Consider the following 15874-nt stretch of genomic DNA (forward strand, 5'->3'; position numbering starts at 1 on the left):
GTAACTAAGTACATTAACGCAAGTACTGTACTTTTCACTCTACTACATTTATTTAAGTACTATTGTAACTAGTTTGCAAATTTAGATAATTAGTACAAAATACAGATTTACTAATGAATCGATATAATAAAATTAAGCTCCCCAGCAGAATATAAAGTAGGCTATCTCCACCTTCACTATCAACATCATTTAAGTTTTTTTATTTCTAATTAATGCACCACTAATTAAAACCCAGTAACGTAAATAATAAAAATTATTATTATTATTAATTGTAGTAGTAGTAGTAAAATAATAATAATACATTTTATACTATAGTGTTTTTCTAAACCAGAGTTAGAAAGTGATCCACAAACAAAATAATAGTTAAAAGACCATCATACACATAAAAATTCAATAAAATTTTTTAAAAATAAAAAAACAAACACACAACAAAATTTTGCTTGAAATATTTAATGTAAATCCAGTTTTAACTAATATAAACAACCAGTATTAAAATATAGGTAACTGTATTTATCAGACTGCGACACTTAACACTCGAATCTAATATATAAAACATAAATATGTTCACTAATATTACATTTAAAAATTTGATGACTTAACACAACATCAATTATGTTTAACGTGGTTATATTTAAAGCTATAAATCCAGTCTTTTACAAATTATTGTATCTCTTCTAATTACCTTTTTATTTTACTATGAAGTTTGTAAATAAACGATACAAAAAATACTTAAACTGTACAGAATAAATCTTAGAAAATAGACAAAGTTGGGCCATTTGTACAAGGAGGGATCTGATTACTGATGAATAAAGTTATCTGTTAGATGAAGTGTTTCTCGTGGTTGCTTTATAGAATATACAGTATATAAATACTGTAGTTACTCATATCGATGTCAACATGAACCTACTGTAGCTCTACAATCTGTGAAAAGTGAATCCACTGCGACGCATCCAGACCTGAGATTTACCAGTAAGCCAGTTAAAAGCTTTCCTCATTGTCTTCATTAGAAGTTCTGCAGCTCAGCTGGATACACGAAATTGCTTCTGAAGAGTTTATAGGCCATGAGCTGTCCTCCGAATATCATCATTACCAGGCCTGAACCTGCACAGAGAAGGATTAAATAAATAAGACAATGAGATCAATCAGAGCCAGTTTGGCGGCGAAGCAGCTGTCCTTAAAAAGCCATGAATCTGAGGGGATGTCGGAGGAGAAGTCTCACCCAGAGCGATCCACCAGTGCTCAGCTGAAGGGAAGTCTGACATCACTGCAGAATATAGAAATTAAAATTAAAAAAACACCAGTATGCCAAGCACATATTTACTTTATTTGCAAGTGAAAGAAGTTAAAAAAAAGATGCAGATTTAGGATGTCTGGGCATTCTTTTTAATTTTTTTTTTTTTTCTTTTTATTTAAGTCAAACAGCTGTCAGAAATGTGTGTGTGAGCCCATACATCTCAGCCATATCCAATTACATAACCAGGCCTCCAATCCTATAAGCTGTTCCGCTCTATAGATCCACTTTGTGTGTGTGTGTGTGTGTGTGTGTGTGTGTGTGTGTGTGTGTGTGTGTGTACCTGCTACAGTCATGGCGACGTGCAGCAGTGTGACAGTTATGGCGTAATCCCAAACCCACTCCTCTACAATCCAGGCGAACACCAGCCCTCCCAAAACATAGGTCACTTCTGTGGAAATTACACCAACTGGAGGGAGGAAGACAGAAAACAGCGCACTCAGCACTCGGCCAAAGTCTCCCCCAGCTAGCAGGGAACGTTCCCACAACATTGGCGTATTCCCTACAAGTTGTAATAATGTTTTAAAGAAAACAAATTAATGTTCAAAGAACGTTTTAAGGATGTTTATCATTTCAAAAAAATTATCCTTCACGATTAAATACTGACTAAGACGTAACGTTTTAACTGCAACATTGTGAGGATGTTTTGGTGATGTTGAGAGGAGACAGATCATTGAATGTTCTTTTATAAAACGTTCCCACAATGTTACATGAGAACGTTTTCAAGTAACATTCAAACAAACCTTTTCTTTAAAATTAAAATGTAATGTAATGTGATATGTTAATAATAAAAAAACATTTTTAGCATCATTTGATGTTTATAGGGAATGCCACCCTAATTTTAAAAAGAACCTTCTGGGAACTAAAAGAAAACTTGCAGCAGAAAACGTCACTAAAACTTTGCATTAGTTGCACTGTATTATTCTCAGAACATTTTTAGAACCAAAAACTGCCAGCTGGGTCATTGTTTTATTTTCTAATATGCTTTACAATCACTCATTCGATTTTCAGAGAATATCACATCGAACATGTTGACTTGTTAAAGTAGGAAAAGCGCAAGTTAATGCATTAACCCTTTGAAACATCAGTTTTCTTGTGCTTCGTTCAAACACCTTTCGCAAGTATAAAAACTTTGGAGCCCAAATTTTTTTGATTTCTTTTGAAAACACGGGGAAAAGAGAAACTGAGCAACATAACAAGAAACATCCCAAAAATTGCATGAAATTAGTAGATTTAGAAAATTATTTTTAAATGTCCAGAAAACGTTACAATCATCGTGATTACATATGTAAAATTATGTTACAGAATTATTATAATTTTGGAGAACTTTTCACAGGTCATTGTGTTTTTTTCCTTCCCTTGTTTTTTCTTGCTAATTTTCAGGTAATATATATATATATATATATATATATATATATATATATATATATGAAACTGAATAACCCAGTCATTATAATTACTCTAAAACCTCATCTAAATTTGATCAAATGATATTCAGGCATTTTTTCAGTGCTACTCAAATATAAAGCTTATTTTTGTGGACTGTTAAAGCAAATAATTTTTCTCTCATCCTGGTACAAACACTCTGGACCCCTGGTTAAGTAAAAGAAAATTTGCCCATACACCGTTTCTTTCATGAGGCCAAATATGTGCACCACAATTTTCTCTCCATGTTTTTGAAAGAAATCAAGCTAATTTGTTCAGGTTTCAAAGGGTTAAAGTACCTTAAAATTGAGTAAATGTACTTAGTTATGTTCTCACCGAGGTATTTGGGGTTCTGCCATGACGGTTGTGTTGTGTAGTCAAATGGAGCCAACAAGCTGTTGATCTCATGAACCCTAAAGACACACGAGAGGATGATAAAGTACAAACTATAAACAGCAAAAGCCTAATTTCACTCTTATGTATTGTGTTTAAAATGAACTTTATTGTAGGAGGAAATTGCTGACTTTGCTCTTATGTTATTGTACCTCAGCAGTCCGATGCAGACACTGACCACGATGTAGTAGAGAGAGTAGAAGGACACCATGCATATCAACAGATTCTGCAGGACAACCTGAGGAGACGCAGAGAGAAAAAAAAGACATAATCATTAATAATGCCCTGTGGATGTTAATTTTACATGAAACCTGCCGTGTGTCTGAAAGCAGCTGCTGCTTTGTAGTTCAAAGATTTTCTTTCTGAAGGAAGAATGAGGACCAGACTGTCTTATCTGTAATTCCAGGAACTGATATTGAATGATATTTGATCTACACTCTAAGACTGTATTTTTCTTCCACCGTGTTTACTTTATTATTTCATTTGACTGCTAAAAAAAAGCTGAAATTACAACCGAGGCTTAACACCAAAATCAATCACGTATATAAGAGCCATTAATCAATGAGTGGATGAAATTCTACGCCTTTTGAAACGTCCTTCATCGACCATCTGTGGATATTTGCCTCAAATCAACATAAAAACAGAGAAAACAAGAATATAAATAAGTAGTTGAGTAGTAAGAGATGTCATGATTTCAATATGACTAGAAAGCTCTGCATTTGGAGATATTTACGAGAAACGTCATTGTTATTTTATGCACTGTGCGTCTCCCAAAGCTAACAAAAAAAATCCTCTCCTCCACTCTCTCGTCTCTCTCGTGACCCAGAAAACTAACGCTGATGACAGTTGAAAGCAGCAGATTCTCGCCTGCTAAAGTCTCCTTTCATAGATGATTAACTGCAGCCTTTACAGGAAATGGGTTACACGACACCGTCGGAGGAGAGTTAAAAGACCTCTTCCTCACAGCTGACATTTCGGCTTGTCAAACACAGGTGTAACTAATTATATTAATAATGGGCTGCGTTCCAGTCAGGTGTGCTGGTGCCAGGGCCCTGCATGTCGGCTCACTGGTACGCGTTAATGAAATGGAGTCATTGTTAATTTTATTAGCTTCGCTTGTGCTTTTACTGCTGCGCCAATTCAAACGTTTGCTGTGATAAAAACGACTTTCACCACCCTGTCTGTTCAAAGGAATCTATGTTTGCCTGAATGTGGAATTATTTTGTTACATGTTCATTTTGATACACGGTGACTGTAAAGGCTGCGACTAACAAGCATTTTCTTCAATGACTGATCTCTCCATTATTTTTATTTAATTACTGATTAATCTTTCACTCTATAAAAAATAAAAAAGCCCAAGGCACTGTCGTCCTTTGGTTTGTATTGTCTGAACAAAGCCCAGAAGTCAAAGATATTTAATTTCTGAGAAATGCAGCATACGTTCAAATGCTTGCAGCATTGGCTCCATGGACAACAATGTTGTGCTGCCATCAGGGGACTGTGTTTTACCCGGGACGTTATGTCCTGTAACAACACACCAGGATGTTCTTCTGCATCTGGTCAGATTTTGCAGTATGCAGGCCATGCAGGCTCCTCTGACCCACAATCCTCTGCTCAGCGGCAGATACGTCACACTGACTATTGACAGCTGACAGAAGCCACAGTGACGGATGAGAGCGCATTACAGAGACTGCTGACGAGGAGGAGTCGAATAGTTATCTAATTGTATTATATATTACACCTAATTGTTTAAGTGAATGAACTAATCATAGAGATTACCAACAGAGAAACAAACCAGTAATAAAGAAATGCATATCTAGACTAATTTAAGTAAATTTTAGTGTTTAAATCCACATTGTATGCAGTTAAAACTTAAGGGTTAAACTACATGTTTTCCCAAGTAACAGCAGCAGAGGTCGGTGGGTTGATCTACATCTCTGACAACCCCTGCAAATGTTTTCCCTGATCGCCATGGTAACGGATATATGAGCAAAAGGGTCAAAGTTTAAGGTGCAGTGGTCCTGATTGTGTGCATACAGCACACAACAGTACATACTACGTAAGAGCAGCTATAATACCAACTAAAACAAAAAAGAATTAGTATGCAATTCAGGACACATTCACCATGTTTTGGTGGTTGATCTGTACACCATGTTGACTCAGACTGAAATATCTCAACTACCACTGAATGGATGAGCATAGTGGATTGGACTGCCATCAGATTTTGTGCAGACCTTCAAGACTTGACTTCGACTTTGCTGATCCCCTGATACTTTGGTTCATGACTAAACATCTGCAACGCTAATGAAATTCCCCACAGCCTCTGCGTTTAGCGTTACATATCAGATGTTTGCATGCTAAATTCAGATGCTAACCTGGTAGAAACACCTGCTAAATATCAGCATGTTAACATCGTTTTAGAGAGAATGTTAGCAGCACAAATGTGCATGTCGTTAGATAAGCATTGGACATATAAATTAGAAGACATCCATCATCATTAGACCAGCACTGGACCCCTGCAGTTTGCATAGGCCATCAGGACGTATTTATTTACAGTCCTTTACCTGCCACACTTTGACTGTGTGTTTGCTGTCCTGGGTCCCAGGCTGTGGAACAGTGTCCCCCCAGGGGTCAGGTCCCCAACTCTACTGAGGCCTTTGAGTCACAGCTGAAGACCTGTCTTTTTTCAGTGTTTTGATGTGTGATTCATGTACTCTACATTAGGTTGTGATGCTGATTACTGCTTTTCTTTGCACCATTTTTCTCCCGTGGTGATGTTATTGCTGTATTGTTGTTTCTTTTTGTAACCCACGTTTCAAAGGTGCTCTATCAATAAAGTTTTACTTACTTACATTGGGCTTATTCCCACCAGGCACGTGCCACAGTGAGGATCATGTTTTGTAATTTCTCCAGTTAACTCCAGCCAAGTCCTGGTACAAGACTGAAGAGCTACATGAAAGTAACCGACACAAGGGCCCCGCAGTGCACGGCCCTCTCTGCTTTCATCCCTCCAATCATCTGCAGCTGAACATAAGCAAGACGAAGGAGCTGCTGGTGGACTTCTGCAGGACTAAACCTCTGACCCCTGTACCCAACCAGGGTGAGGATGTTGAGACTGGAATAGGCTGTAAACACAGAGGCCCTCTGAATGAAAGGCCAGAGCCGCCTCTACCTCCTGCAGAGGCTTAAACATCTGCAACAAGCTGCTGCAGATGTTCAAACAGTCTGTGTTGGTTTTGATGCCGTGGGGTCAGTTCAACAAACCCAGCAAGCACTGGATACAGGAAATCATTCCTGCAGAAATGGAATATAATATAAGAAACTTTTTTTCTCATTTATAATTACCTGAAATTAAGTACAGTTGTGTTTTCGTTACTTTAGAATGAGCCATTTATTTCTACACAGGGAGTGGGTCCTCTTCTATGAAGAATGCTATGTTGCACCGCCATATTTCTACAGTAACCCAGAACGGACAAACCAAACACTGACTCTTGACAGGACCATTCTCATTTTTGTGTCAGCCACCACATTAAGGGGCCCCTAAACAGCAAGGGCATTGGAAAAATACTGATTTTTCAATATAAAACTGCCTTGTTAGTGTTTGTTTAGTTTGTTTTGGGGAGGAGACCTCTGTGGATTATTTGTCTCCCAGTAAAACCCCCCCTTAACGTCTGGATCTGAAGCTATCAGAGGAAAAAAGTGAGCACGTTAGCAGCACGCTAATGCCAAACAGAACTGGAGAAACACTGATTTGTGAATGAAAACTGCTTTACTCAGTGTTTTGTACCAGTTTTAGTCATCTACTCCATTTGTTCTGGAGATGAAAAGAGCTTTAAAAACCTCCTGAACAATGAATATTGAAAGAATTCTAACCAGGAAAAGTTTCAGCTGGTTGCAATTTGCAATCTTCACCACTGGATGCCACTGAATCTTCCTGAATCTTAAACTCTGTTCCTTTAATAAATACATTCTCCATAACGTTTAGCACAGTGCAATACATCCTTTAACATATAACTTATGATTACATACATTTTGCACACCTCACTGCAATGAGCGGACGCTTACATGCATGCACATGCTTACTTTTTTACTTTTTAGTTAGCACTTGTGTCTGTTTTTGCTCTACTGTTTGAACCGTTTAGTTTAAAGTATCTGTCTTTCTGTCAGTGGACATTACTGGTGTTAATGTCCATCAGCTGTCTTAGCTTCATTCTCTTGTACTTCCTTATTGCTTTTTCTCCAGTTTACTTTAATATTGAAAATCAACGGTGAAGTGGAGGAGGAAAAAACATAATTTTAAAGAATTGAGAAAATTCCACTCTGTCTCGAGGCTGTAAAGATAAAGTTTTTTTTTCTTTTCAACTGGCCTACATTTCACCGCATAGCGTCCCACCTAATCCACGTGGACTCTATTCTCTCCCTGTTGAGACGGCCATGAGGAGGTGGGTTTTGTCTGGAGGCAGGAAAGTAGCTGAGCTCATGCTAATACTCTCAGAGACAGCTAAACACCTTGGTTCAGTTTGTTTTTCATCTACAGAGAGGACTGTGCTTTAAAACAGGAACTGCTCCAGAAACCAGCTTTGAGACTTTAAATTGAGTTGAGAAAAGCATGCTTGAAACGAGCAAACAAGGCTTTGATGGGGACATTAGAGCATCAACCCCTTAGTTAAATGCTGATTATTGAGCTGATTATGACTGTAATGACAGTCCTTAAAGCTGTAATAAAAATCAAATTTAGGAAAACATTCAGTTAACTTGATTACAAGTGCCAATTAGCTCTATTAGCCCGTAAACATCTCGCTGTGCACTGATTCTCTGCCGCCTAACAGTCACTCTTAATCCTCTCTACTCCAGCACACTTTGCTACAGCGTACAGCGTCCTTACCAAGGTATCACTGGGTGTAGTCTTGAGGGAGAAGGGTCCATGGCGTTTTATGAGCGTGAATCCAAAACAACGACAGCAGTAGTCCAACAACATGAATGGCTGCTGGTCTAAATGAGAGAGTGCAGGCTACATGTGTTTGTGTATGTGCGAGAGCATGAGGAGGAGGGACAGTTGGATTAGAAGAAATGGGATTACTAAGAAGTCTGAGTAAATCCTAAAAGGGATAAAGGTTAGCACACTCAAGTTTGTGTGTGTACACATGAGCTGAAAGAGGGAAGTCGGTTTTGAGGCTAAATACTTTAGGAAGTGTTACAGACACAGATTTAGACTTTTCTTTTATCTTATTTAAGGCACAGAAACACCAAAGTGACAAAAAAAAACCTTGGGGTGCTGGAGGGATATTTGGGAAGGTCAGGCTAGGACCACCAACTCTCCTGACAGGAGTAAAACATTTTTTTTCTTGACTCCAGAATTGAAATTTATACAATGTCCTCAGAGGCCTGATAAATGCTGGAGGCTGGTAAGCCAATGGCAGATCACACATTTTTGGAAATAAAGCCGATTCTTCTTTTGTCAAATTATACTTTAGCGAATTCACTGACAATCTCATGACCCAGGACCAAAACCTTTTACAAAAGTTATTTTGGCTGCGAGCAAGAAAGCCATCACAGGGAAGTGGCTACAAACAAGCCCCCCACTTTAAGGACGGCTGGATTGCAATTGTTAATGAAATTCACTGAATGGAGAAAATCGCCTTTTCTTTAAGACTGCGAGTTGATGTAAAATTACAGAGGATATGCGTTTCTCTGTCACTGCTATTTTGATATTTTTCCCTTAAGTCCTTTTGTTGTTGATTATGTTTATGATTATTTTATTCACTTAAACAACTAATATTCATATAGTTAGTATTCAGCTGCTAATCATTTACTTTTCACTGACTTTACACTTTACACTGTACATATTATGGAAATCTTATTTTCTGTGTGTTCATTTTGGTGTTTTTCAAGGGGAGGCTTCATATAAGCCTGCTCATTTTCCTGCCTCTAGCTGCACTGTATACGTTTTGTTATTTTGTGTATTTTAAACTGTGCAAAAATTTAAAAAAAACAGAAAACATTACAGAACTGACGGTGTAAGGCAGAGGAATCTGCCTGTATACAGCGGGGAATTTTATCAGCAACTATTTGAATAATCATTTTTTCTTTTTTTTAAGCTTCTCCTATGAGAATTTTCTGCTTTTTTGTCATAGATGATAGTAAAATGCATACCTTTGAGTTTTGAATTATTTGTCAGAAAAAAATGAATGATTTAAATGTGCCAACCTGGGCTGTGGGACATTGTGATCTGAATTTAAAAAAAGTATTTGCAAACATGTTGTAGACCAAAAAAAAGTACAGTAAAAAGTTGCCAAATTAATTGCTACAGACAATAAATAAACATACAACTAAATATTACCTTTACATGTTGTGACTGGGTGACTCTTCGTTTTGTTTTCTATTGATCTGTGATTCTTCCTGGAAACTGATAAATCTGCAACAAAACATAAAGAGAGACTCAATTAAAATCTTGTTTGGCAGTTTTTAATATTAACAGTAGGTGGCAGCGTTGCCTCACACGCACAGAGAGAATTTAATCCACCAGTGAAGAACCAACACAAGAACATGAGGTGATAAAGAGCCACATGCTCAGCACTGACAGCAACAAATAAGATGCTTCCCGATGCACCATTTTTATGTATGGATTTCTAATAATGGCGTCATAAATCATTTCATTTAACTTTGACTGAAAACAGATCAGAGAGGGAAAGCTGTTCATCCATCACGTGCTGATGAAGACAGATAAGAAAAGTGGACGTGATGGTGTAATGGAGACAGCGACGGAGACAGAGGTGATGCAGGAACAAATCCCCGTCTCCCTCCAAAAATAGCAGAAGAAACTCTATATTCAACTCTCCAGCGTCACCGCCTGCGTATGTCGGTGTGTGTGGTGAAGCACATGCACGTGCGCCTTTGTGTGAGAGTGGGGTTGACTTGGCTGCCACGGTAACCTGCATCATCGTAACCATAGTGATAGAGAGCAGGGGAGTGGGAGGGGGGATGTAGAGCAAGGTAGGCGTCATAACTATTACTATTAAGTTCACACAAAACTAATCATGCAGATCTGTCTTTTTATATCTCTGCATGTTTCTTCTGACTCATAAATAGGAACACTATAAACTACATGTATGGTTCTTTTTTATGCTAAAGTCTTTTGATTATCCCCCATTATTTTCCACATTTAGGATCACAGTGTCTTTCATCGCTCCGTATGACTGCTGTTATGAAGACAATCACAAATAAGCTTCATCAGACTGGATTTTATTTTTGACATTCGCTCTCTTGCTGAGTTAAATGAGGAGCTGCATCACACTCCAGTGTATATATGCTAAATATGAAGCTACAGAACATTTGTGCAGGGGATTTTGGTGGATTTCCGCCTGTGGAAATAAACCTATTTTTTCACAGACTAATAAAACCCTCTGTTTAAACTGATGGCTTACCATGAGGTCATGGCTAGCTTGCCACCAAAAACAGGGAACGTCTTATGAATTTGGTTTCTCAACCTCAAATATTGAATGACAAACACTGAAACGACTACCTCAACAACCAAATTAAGGACAATATGTGGCTCCAGATCACACGGCAGCTAGTTAACATTAGTTACATGTCGGTCACTAACCACATGGGCTATCATAAGCATCAAATTTGGGGTTTGATTAGTTAGTTATCATGTAGTTTACCCCTTACACTCTGTCAGGATAGGTTTTTGTTGAGTAAAGAGGACTATTCAGGAGGAAACTCGTTGGGCCTCGTTCATGTTTTCTTTTTCTTCTTTTTTTTTTTTTTTTTACAAAAATGGCGCACAGAAACACAGACCAGGTGTGCATAATAGTCATGCAGAAAATTCAAATGCAGATTATGTGCAAACAGTCCCTCACCTTTTCTCACCAGTGCCCAATTTTCATGTGGCACTGGTGAGAAATGGCTCTGACTCTCTGCAACAAAGTGATTTTCCCCCAAAAATGCTGAACGACTCCTTTAACAGTAGGCGTTTGCCCTTAACTGCACGTACTGTAAGTGAGTGAACATGAAATTACCCAGGTATCAGTGCGACCTGTCAAAATATGTCTGTGATGGTATTAACAAAGCCTCTGTATCAGGTCAGTGAACTAAATTTAACAATTCAAAACACATTATCACCAAGGTGATGCTAAATCCTTGTTTCAGTCCAACACAGCTGAAGCTCAGCTGCAGTGAAATAACGAGAACAGTGGAGCGTTTGAAGCTTAAAAGCATTGTACACAGATTTCAAGGCACTTATGAATTATTGAACTCGTACTAAACCTCAAACGACAAACAACAGGCCTTTTTTTCAAGGAGCAGAGTGACGATAAAACGCTGGTGGCCTTTTTTTTCATATCTATTGCGACAGTTGCAGTACATTTCGATATCAGAGGGAGTGTTTACACCACACGAGTGAACTTAAACAATCTGTCGTATCCACAGCGGCTGAGAAATGAACACACCGTTTCTCCTGATCTGTTTTTAAACTCTTTGGAAATCAATTCATCACACAGAGAGGGGGAGCGATGCTCATGAGAACACTGAGGCTCGTTGACCTACATGTCAACATGTGTGATGTAGAAGCACAGAGGCTGTAATTATCATTGTGTGTGTGTCTGTGTGTGTCAGTGGGACAGACGCAGTTTGACACATCAAAATTCATTCATGTTGGCATGCATTTCTGCAAACCATGAATACATTACATTTGTTTTGTTTTTTCAATACGTAACATATGAATGTTTGCAAAGTAGCATAATATTTAAGATGACTGTCATCGCGAGGTGGCGGGGATAGTGGATGGACCTAGGTGAGACGCCAAGCTGGAAACCACTGTTTGAGACCAACGACAACAACAAAAAAAAAAAAAACAGCTGTGATTTAGCAAGTCATCACTGTTTCCAGCAGCTTTTTGGCACCAAATGTGGGTGTTTTGTAGCAACCTGTGCCTGTTTTTCCAGCAGCTTTTGAGTGTTTTTTTATGGAGACATCACTACTTTTCCAGCCGGGACTGTGCAGGGCTCAACATTAAGGACTGCCCACTTGCCATCGGTTTGTCAAGCTAGAGATTCAGTTTTCCGTTCGGCTGACTATCACAAACAAAACTGGCTTCTACCTGCAGTCAGAAAACAGTGCAGGATGGCTGAGCGCCTTGCTCTGCCTCTACAAGCTTGTTAAAAACTTTGAATATATGAAACTAGAGTAAGTGGTAGAAAATAATTTAAAAAATAGTTTTGAAGTAGCTAAAGAGTGAACCATCATGCGTCCCTCTCATCTCTGTTAAGTGGCACACATATTGATCAGGCACTCGTGATAAAATTACAGAGGCTACAGACAAAGTTTATGAGCTGAAGCTTTAATGAGCATTTCAATTAAAAAAGAGAAGTTTAGTTGGATGGTTGGGTGATGTTAGGGGATGTGGGCAAAATAAAGATTAAATGTGACAGATAACTTCAGTGTTTGTTGTTATTTCATATAGAAATACATTTGTATAGGGGCAAGTAAAAATTGACTTCGGGCAAGTTGATTTCTTTAGATTTATTTCATGCTATACTAAATATTTTTGTAAAAAGGAAAAAAAATTACGTTGAACCCTGCTGTGGCCCTGATAAGCTTTTTTTTTTTTTTTTTTACTGCAACATCGCTGCTTTTCCTGCAGGGACTGTGCCCCTCCAAACAGGGTACTTTAAGTGGAAGCATGATCTCTTCATTACCATAGCAAAGATTGGGTTGTTTTTTGTGCCTTAACCTGACCACACGTTAACTATGTTAGCGGCTACATAATAACAAATGCAAAAAAAAAAACCAAGAAAAAAAAAACAAGTGCAAATATTTGCAGAAATGTTCAACGCCAACATTTTTCTGAAGAAAGAAAGAAAGAAAGAAAGAAAGAAAGAAAGAAAGAAAGACAGGAAAAGAAAATTACAGTTGATATATCATTTTTTGGGTGCTGTGATACCATTTTTTTTCCTATTTAGTGACATTTTCCAAAAATAAAAGATTATTCAGTGAAAAATAATCGCTTGTTGCTGCTCTATTTGTCTACGTTTCCCTTCCTTTTCCAACCAATTACTCAATCACTGAGCCTGAAACAACCCTTACATGTCTCCTGCTGACAGCCACCGGTCCCCCCACATCGACCCTATGAGAGATTCTCATTTAAGATGATGAAAATGCTCTCCTGTCTCCTCTCCTCCACCCTTTTTATTTCATCATGTCACCTCTTGTACTCTGCTTCCTCCTCTCACCTCCTCTTGCCCCCCCATTTCCTCTAACCCTGTCTGCACAACCCACTTCTTTCCAAAAATCCTCTGTCCTCTCCATTACATTTTCCCTTTAATTATTTAGCCTCAGACTCTGGTCCACAGCTGCTTACAATAACTCAAAAAAGTCAACACATTTTGTAAATCCCTTAATCCCAAGTGGGCTTGTAAACAATAAATGCACCAGTCAACAATGTACGGCTTTGTTTTTCCTCTCCTTTCTCTCCCACACTCTCTTCACGTCTCTGTCTCCCTCCTGCTCCGTTTCTCTCTGTCCCTTTGCAGCGTGTTTTCATTTCCATCTATGATGGAATGTAAATACAGCAGCTGACTGACCACTGCACCGAGGATACGACCTCAACATGAATCTCAACTAGCTCATGAGTCATAAGAGGCTGAGGGCAGGTTTATATGATGTTACAGGCTCCAGAAGTCTCCATGAGTGCAAAAGATATTTGCATATTTGAGGACACCAAAGGGTTATTTGTAGTGTGCGGTGTGTTATAGAGTGCTCCGGGGATGACATTTCTCTGTAAGGCAACCCGGAAAGCTAACGTCACCCTCGTCAAAAAGGCTATGGGATTTTTCCATTGGATATTGGATCATTGCAGATAATGGAAAAAATATGGTGATGATACTTACACGTTTTGTTTAGCAAGATAATCTCCACAGATATACACCACTTTCAGGATTTTTAGTCCTAAAAGTAATCACCAGGAGCAAAAAGCTCATTTTAGGCTATAAACGAACTTCACCACCACAACAAGGCTGTAAAAGCGTGTTCAACGCAGTTCAGTTTCTCATTGAGCCACTTGATAGCAACTGCCTTTTTAAGACACATTAAAGGTTCACAGTTAATGAGCAGCGTATTTACTGACATAGTTAATGTCACAGAACAAAATGATTAAAGTCTCTTTAACTTGTGTTAACCACACACCTTATTTCAGGCCTCTAAGGCCCCATTCAAAAAAAACACTGACTTTCAGACGAAGGTACTGAAATGCAAACTCATTTCCAGGTTTTAGGGTTCATTCCTGGTGCACTCTATACATGTAATTTGGGCTGAAGTTGTGGTTAATGTCATGGTTTAAAGGGACAGTTCCCCACAAAATTACATATGTTTCCTCTTACCTGTATCAGTCTAGACTGTTTTGGTGTGAGCTGCAGAGTGTTGGAGATATCAGCCGTAGAGATGTCTGCCTTATATATAATATAAAGGAACAATGTTGGAAGGCAGCTAAATAACGATTTAAATTTAGGAAACCTTTTGGGAAGAACTCGCACATCAGATAACAATATTAACTGTAAACTGTGAAATCATAGTATAGGAATATGCATACACTTCCTTAACTCTCCATGTTGTTATAGGTTTCAACTAGTTTATATACTTTAACAGCATAATTGACTTCCTGAAATTCAGTTATGGCTTTTGGTTTTGGTGTGCCACTCCAAGATTTTCAAGGATTTCCCATCTGACCACCCCCTCAGGGCTGGAAATTAACTTTTTTGTCTACCTGCCACTACAGCTGGTGGATATCAAAACCTACAAGCCACTCAATAGATTGCCATTGTTTTTTTGGCCAGTGAGTGACAAAAATCAAGCAGCAACTTGCATAATTTAACAGCACCACTGTACGAGAGGCTGTAAAAATCAATGCTGTCCTCATCAGCTGAGATGTAACGTTAGCGAGCTCAATAGTAGCTACAGATGCATGCTTCCTTCGGTTGGTGGGTGTAATTTAGTAGAACGAAAATAGTCCCTCTGTGAAACTGCTCACAACAAGGTCTAATTATCTTGGGTAACCTGGTCATGATTTCTCAAAAGAGACTTTGCGGTTGAGTTTTTCAAAAGTATTTTTTTGGTGCTTTGAGCACCACAAGCCGAGTGCCATCTAGTTCCACTATACTGGAGAGAACGCAGACATTTCTACGGCCAATATCTCCAACACTTTGCAACTCACAACAAAACAATCTGGATTGATAAATAGCACTTTTGGTACAAGGAAAAATATGTTTTTTTTCATTTTGGGGTGAACTGCCCCTTTAAGGTCAAGGATGGCAACAAAGGACCAACACAATGTCCTAATGAGTGCCAACATGTTCAGCTGCACCGCTCTGGCCTCAGGCTGTTTTATTTCTCCCCAACATAATCTCAATCATCTGAACAAATAATGGTGTCACTTTGTCTGAAATGCACACACGCTTATAGCTTATTGTTCAAAATAACTGCCCAAACGTCTGTCTTACATTCCCTTCACCTCACCCCAGCTAGTGTATTTTCATTGAATCAGCTCCAGCGTGTAAACACAGGAAATGACACACATGCCAACATCTGCAACGTTTTTGCCCGCCCTCCCTCTAAATTCTGTGTGTGTTGAGACAGAAACGCTAAAAAGTTGAACAAAAACAGCACTGCGTGTGTGTTGATAACTCCTACCCCTCTGGCATTTCATGTATATCTCACATAAACACACAATGAGTCACTCGCGCCGATATCACTGCTGCGAGACACTTAAAC

At 38.6% G+C, this 15874-nt stretch overlaps 1 protein-coding gene across 1 annotated transcript; it reads right to left on the reverse strand.

Annotated features, from left to right (window-relative positions):
- Nucleotides 1–777: 777 nt before the first annotated feature.
- Nucleotides 778–8105, reverse strand: tmem244 (transmembrane protein 244). The gene is made up of 6 exons (XM_042502925.1): nucleotides 7995–8105; nucleotides 3262–3347; nucleotides 3053–3129; nucleotides 1575–1700; nucleotides 1220–1264; nucleotides 778–1101 (listed from the first exon to the last, which is right to left on the reverse strand). Exons 1-6 carry the CDS (start codon nucleotides 8085–8087, stop codon nucleotides 1004–1006), a joined length of 525 nt encoding a protein of 174 aa, XP_042358859.1. The 5' UTR covers nucleotides 8088–8105; the 3' UTR covers nucleotides 778–1003.
- Between the last annotated feature and the right edge of the window lie 7769 nt (nucleotides 8106–15874).

The sequence above is a fragment of the Plectropomus leopardus genome, chromosome 16 (genome assembly GCF_008729295.1).
Source record: "Plectropomus leopardus isolate mb chromosome 16, YSFRI_Pleo_2.0, whole genome shotgun sequence".
In the NCBI taxonomy this organism is placed as follows: Eukaryota; Metazoa; Chordata; class Actinopteri; order Perciformes; family Serranidae; genus Plectropomus; species Plectropomus leopardus.

Coding starts and splice junctions, on each gene's coding strand:
- tmem244 (XM_042502925.1), bottom strand. CDS start 8,087: ATGTTGTTGGACTACTGCTGTCGTTGTTTTGGATTCACGCTCATAAAA. Junction 3,348..7,994: donor CTACACCCAGTGATACCTTG/GTAAGGACGCTG, acceptor GCGTCTCCTCAG/GTTGTCCTGCAGAATCTGTT. Junction 3,130..3,261: donor GTCTGCATCGGACTGCTGAG/GTACAATAACAT, acceptor GTGTGTCTTTAG/GGTTCATGAGATCAACAGCT.